Genomic DNA, 6,313 nt, shown 5'->3' with positions numbered 1-6,313 from the left:
TTACATCCACTTGCTCCGAGAAGTGTGGGAGATTGTGATGTGATCCACTTTGGTTTCTTGGGAGTCCATTTAGGTTGAGATTTCATTGGTATTGTAGTGGCTTAGTTTTGGTGCCTTGGTAATGTACACCAGTGGGATGGATGCGCCTAGTTCGGATATGGTATTCGCCGTAAACAAGAATGCCATCCTAATCTATTATAGGTAGGAAAGCTGTAAATCACCAAGAACATTAACAAGAAAAATTATCCTTTCTGTATCATCAAAATTATTGCCTGTTCTTCGAAATCCTGTAAAAAGCTATCACAACATTTGTGTTGATGCCTCTTCAAAGGCTTCCACCGTATCACTCTTTATACCCACTATAATACATACAAGGCATGGCTACACAGAATTTACATACAAAGGTTTCTCACCATTAAAAAAACAAACAACGAACGAGGACTATTTATCCAGGAGGAAAGCCATCAGCTCCGGTAAGAGATATCGGTGAAGGTGATGGTGGCACAACTAGTGTTTCCTGATGACATTGAATGATCATTCTGGTCTGAACCAGATGATACCGTGTTGTAAGTGCTGGGCTTGTCGTCATTGCTCCTCACTTTGAGGTCCATGAAATCAGAGATGAGACCAGGCTTTGTGATGTCGTCGTTCACAGCAACCTCTCCTGTCAGCATCTTCACTACTGTTGACATGGAAGGCCGAAGCTTTGGTGCGTCTTGGGTGCAGAGCAAAGAAATTTTCAAGAACTTGCAGGCTTCCTCCGCATCAAAATCTCCATCCATGGCCGTATCCACAAGCATCACTAGCTCAGCCCTTTCATAAAGTCCCCATGTCTGAAACATGAAAATTCTATTGATTAATGTCTTAATATTCAAACTCCTATTTATGGTGTTTTACAACCCATTCATGGGTTAGCAAATGAAATTATTTTAGTGTAAAATATCGCAAACGTTTACCATTATTTGGTGTAAGTTAAGTCATTTTATTTAGCACATATATATCATAATTGCCCGTGGGAGAAAAAAAAACTCACCCTTTCAAGAAGATCTTGCTCTCCAATAGGTAATTTTGAGTTTCTGTTACATCTGCCACTGACAATTTCCAACATGAGAACACCAAAACTGTAAATATCTGCTTTTCGTGTCACCTGTCCTCGAATTGCATACTCTGGTGCCAAATAGCCTCTACAAAAAGAAAAAACAGATATGGGCCAACGTTACAAACGCATTGTAAGTTGAAGAAATTGAGATACCAGTGGCTTAATGCTTGAGTTTTATGTGATGTGCACCCTCATCTACTACTAAATATCTCAGTAACATTTATCTGATTGCTGAGTTCTTCAAGGAATTACTACACTTGAGTACAGTGAGCATGGTTTTATGTGTTGCCAAAACTGGGTGCTACTCCTGGACTCACATATGAAGACCCCAAGACTGGTGATGGTCAATCACGGCCCCGTTTGATTGCAAAAGACCAACAAACTCTTAACCAATCATATGTGTCAGATGTTGAATATTCTTGTATCAAATTTCTTTACTAGTGAGCAACCACAAAATTTATTGGAAACCGTATGTTTTTATAACAGTGTTCAAGTCCTAGGACATGATCCCATTGCAAAACTACATAATACACCAAAAAGAAGAACTGGAATTTCTGAACTTACATTGTTCCTGCAACGCGTGTGCTAACATGAGTGGCATTGGGAGGCATGAGCTTTGCAAGACCAAAATCAGCAATTTTGGGGCTGAGGTCTTTATCTAGAAGGATATTACTTGCTTTGATATCTCTATGAATGATATGCGGGCGAACTTCCTCATGAAGGAAAGCAAGCCCACGAGCAATGCCTATACAAATTTTAGTTCGCGTTCTCCAACTAAACTGTAAGCTACTGTGTCCGCAACCTTAAAGCAGAGAAAAAACGGTTGTTAACAACATGAAAATCAGGTTTTTTTAGTTTCAAAGTAGGAAAAGACATTTGCAAATCATTAAGAAGTTAGAAGTTACCTAAGAGAGTTTGTGAGAGGCTGTTGTTCTCAACATAATTATACACCAATATTCTATGGTCGCCTTCCACGCAGCAACCATATAGTTGAACCAAGTTTTCATGCTCAACAGATGAGATCACATTAATCTCTGTCAGGAACTCTCTAACCCCTTGCTTTGATCCTGCTGATAGTACTTTTATAGCAGCAAATACACCCCCTTTAAGTCTACCCTGCTCATTAACAAGCATGGCGAGAAAGATGGTAAGGATGGTTAGATTCAATTAGCGCAAGTAATAAGTGAAGATTTTAATTTCAGAGCATTAATTGAAGTCGAAGAGGTTTGTGATGTTTTACCTTATAGACAGAACCAAAACCTCCCTCCCCAATTTTATTAGATGGACTAAAATCATCGGTGGCATTTCTCAATTCTTTGTAAGTGTATATATGAATATTATAAGCACTTGATAGCTCTGTTGTTCAAATTTATCTCATTAGAAACATCATAGAAAGGGAAACACCACATGCAAGAAAGGGCAAAAGAAATCATTCCAGTGAATTCGTAATCCTCTAACCTTCATCAACTTCAGCAGGATGTCTAGGGAGCCTTGAAGCCCTCCGAGAAAGGAAAGAGAAACAAGACATAGTTGTACAACGTATCACCCCTGGATATTTGATAGTGAGAATCGCTTCGATGAGATCTAACAAAACCCTGCAAAGAAAGAAACATTAGATGCACAACCTTATAAGCCAATCCGTTCCTTGTACAACCACATAATATGTGGTCAAAGAAAATGAAAATAAACTAAAAGAATGAAGGAAAAGATAGCTAGCATTTGTTGCAGGTTCTGTGAATTGCTGCAAACATATTACATCCCTCAGTTTGCCAACCTTTAGACCCAGTTATGCAATATATGCAATTTTAAAAAACAAAAATATATCACTAATGAACCCCAGATGTATAGATATAGATTGATTCTTGAAAATGTACGTAGGTCGGATTCCCCACTCTGATTGGTATCACATGAATAACCAACTAAATAATGCTGAAGTACACTTACTAGACTAGAAATGTCGAAAGGACAGATAGATGAATAAATAAAACTATCCCAAGCATGAATTAAGAAGTGAGATGATTTAGCCAAGTACAAATAAGTCATTTAGCATAACCTAACTAGTCACTGATGCCTCTCAGCCATATCCTTAGATTCTCTATTTCAGCCAGGTGAATTCTCCCTGAAACTGTCGGCTTCACCCGTTGTTGTTACTTGTAAAGCTAATCAAACATAGACACATAAAAAGCCAAAACCCAGTTTCTCCGGGGATCCTAGAAAAACCCCCCAGACCCAATTACCAAAAAATCCCATATGGGTTTTACTTCCAATTCAATCAAACAATGCTCTTCTGTACCTCCTTGAGCCGTGCAAACTAAGGAGATCAATCTAGCTTTCCGGGTGTCAAACATCAATTTAATTTCCTCTTGAGATTTGCATTTGAGATGCCAATTTCAATGCAACCACAATCCAAGTGTGTATAAATAATAGAGTATAAAGTTGTCGTCATGTGATACAACTTGGGGAATCATGTAAGCTGTAAACTCTGGTTCATTTACAGACACATCTATTTCAACCTTGATTAAACCAAACATCCATTCAAGTTTGTAGCAAGACAGCACAACAACTGGGTTAGTGAGTTATGCTCAATTGTTAGCTGTGTTTTCAAGTTCAAATTCAGTCAACAACCCTAACATAAAAGAACAAAGACAAGCATATTCTGTACAACAACTACAAACCCATATGCCTAACAAACAAAAATCAAACAATTATTGAAACCCACAACTTGAAATGAACTAATTCATCACAAAAAAACATCTTTTCTGACAAGAAATATCAAATTTTTACACAATCAAACTTAAGAAATCAGTAACAAACGACTAAAAAATGAACTTACTTTTACAAAAAATTAACAAGTACTCGATAGAGAGAAAGGAGCAAATGAATTACCCAGAGAACCAGCAGAAGAAGCAGCTTTGTATGATGAGAGAAAGGAGTGAATGGATAATCCAAGTGAAGTCAGATAGTTTTTGTTGAAAATTGGTTGGTGTGTTGGTTGAAGATGGCTGCTGCAGAGAAGAATAAATTAAAGAAGAAGAAGGAGGAGGTGCTGGTGGTGGTGCTTGGTTCTACCTAAGACTGACTGACTACACACCTCTCACCTGATTAGATACGCAAACACAGCATCCAATTTGAGATTATATTTAAACATAGAGAAAGAAACAGCTGAGAAACAGAGTAAAGAGATTATGTATTTCGTTAATGTAAATGCTTTAAGCGTTTCTTCTTCTCAGCAATGTTTGACTGTAACCTGTATTCTCTGAGGACTTTTATCATTCAACCTAAGCTCTCATAAAGAAAAGGGAGAAAAACAGAAAAGTCCACAAAGTCTACGGAGGGAGGGGACACGCAGGGAGAGACGCGTAATTCATTCATTCTGGTTCTAGTGGACTTTTTACCATCAACTGCGCGCCCTGTACACTCCTACAACTTGAGTCTTTTTTAGCTGTGAAAAATGTCCTTTTCTCCTCATTTATCTATCTTTGAAGGTACATATAATTGCCGTTTTTTTGTTTGTTTTTTGTTTTTGCATAAACTAAACCCTTCAGCCGCCTCTCCAAAGGCCAAGAATCTAGAGTCTCGTGATCCTTAATTTGTTACTGCAATCATGAATCCGAGTAATAGAATTTGCCCAATTGCTAAAGACTACATGTGGTCTACACAGATGGATAGTGGACATGTCGGGCTCAATACAAGGAGCTCATGGGGTTGGAAGAGTTCTGTTAAGGGTAGGAAAAATTGGGGGACCATAAATAAAAATTGAAAAGGGAAAATAGCAAAATATCAAAGGCTAAATCCTATGACATTCGGTGCTCAACGTTGTTTGGTTTAGCATAACTAATATCAGCCGTCAGATCAAAAAAACATCTAAATGTGCTGAATCATTTAGCGAAAAGGTGATTTTTGTGGCGCTGGACGATTCAGCGCAACTATCTCGATGCTAGTTCACATGCGAGCAAATGTTAGGAGAGAGAGAACTAGTGTTAACAAAGAGAAAACACTTTTTTTTTTGAATTGTAACACTTTTTGGCCAATCTAGCAGCCAAATCTAGTCCATAGGACTTATCATTAAGCTAAACTCTCTAGCATACAAGAAATGGAGAGAGGGAAAGCAGAAAGCTTCCACTTAGCTAATTCATGGGGAACTGATCAAGTAGAATGTAGAGGTCTACTGGAAGCAGATAGATGGGCTAGTGATTTACATCTGAGAAATCTACATTTTCAGTTAGACTCGAAGATTGTGGTTGATGTGGTTAATAAAGATACCTCCAATATTGACCGGGGACTCCAAAATTTAATTGTTGAGATAAAATCTTTTTTAGTAAGTTTAACTCCCGAAGGTTTATGTATGTGCGGAAGAAGATGAATAAAGTAGCTGATATTCTATCAAAATCAGCTATAACTGAGAGAATGAGTAGTGTCTGGATATATTTTCCTCCTAGTAACGTTGCTAGTTAATTACTAGAGGATATTAACCCTGTAAACACGTAATCTTCTCAATATATCTTCTTGTTTCAAAAAAGAAAAAAAAGAGGGGTGGGGATAATTGGAGAAAACAAGTAACAATAGTATGTCTAAAGTGTCTGCCCTTATTGTTTGTGTGGGTGTATTTGGACTTTTCTGTCTGTGAAGGTTTATTTGTTGTTCCGTTTTCTGCTACGGTCAGTATCATTGCCTTTGGTTATCTATAACAGTTATCATGTCATATTTTTATGACAGTCTGTATTTCTGTTGAGATTAACGAGAATTAAATTCGTTGTTTTCTTCTAAACAATTATGGTATCACATGGAGAAACAGAGTTTCTCTGGTAAGATTCTGCAATTTGATTCTTGATTCTTCACTCTTTATCCTTTGTCACGGATTTCATCTCTTCTTCTTTCATCTTGAATCTGCATCGTGATTCTTGATCTTTGTCATGGGACAAAATTTCTTGTTTTTCCAAAGTTTCCAGATCTTAAATTTACCACTTGTTTCTAAAGTCCTTTTGCCTCTTTAATTCTTGATCTTGTTTATGCATCTTTTATGATTCACGAATTCCTTCCATCTTTCGAAAGTACTTTTGAATCAATTAACAAGCATTGTCAATCTAGACTTAGGAGATGATAATTTCTTAACATGGAGTTCCTTGACGCTTCCAACGATTAATAAATTTAAAGTAATAAAATTTCGTGATGGATTGCATCCTTGTCTAGTTCAATTCATTGCTCCTAGAAATA

The 6,313-nt window shown here is 37.3% G+C and overlaps 1 protein-coding gene across 2 annotated transcripts; it reads right to left on the bottom strand.

Annotated features, from left to right (window-relative positions):
- Positions 1–229: 229 nt before the first annotated feature.
- LOC113278371 (cold-responsive protein kinase 1-like) lies at positions 230–4,430 on the bottom strand. 2 transcript variants are annotated; one of them, XM_026527237.1, is made up of 7 exons: positions 3,933–4,430; positions 2,558–2,694; positions 2,340–2,455; positions 2,005–2,215; positions 1,664–1,901; positions 1,034–1,184; positions 230–833 (listed from the first exon to the last, which is right to left on the bottom strand). In XM_026527237.1, the coding sequence occupies exons 2-7, from the start codon at positions 2,625–2,627 to the stop codon at positions 465–467; spliced, it is 1,155 nt and encodes a 384-aa protein (XP_026383022.1). In that variant the 5' UTR covers positions 2,628–2,694; positions 3,933–4,430; the 3' UTR covers positions 230–464. The 2 variants fall into 2 exon arrangements, with proteins under 2 accessions (XP_026383022.1, XP_026383018.1); XM_026527233.1 differs by having other exon boundaries at positions 3,986–4,430.
- Positions 4,431–6,313: the final 1,883 nt, after the last annotated feature.

The sequence above is a fragment of the Papaver somniferum genome, chromosome 1 (assembly GCF_003573695.1).
Source record: "Papaver somniferum cultivar HN1 chromosome 1, ASM357369v1, whole genome shotgun sequence".
NCBI classification, from domain to species: domain Eukaryota; kingdom Viridiplantae; phylum Streptophyta; class Magnoliopsida; order Ranunculales; family Papaveraceae; genus Papaver; species Papaver somniferum.
This window is presented reverse-complemented; position numbering and strand designations above follow the sequence as displayed.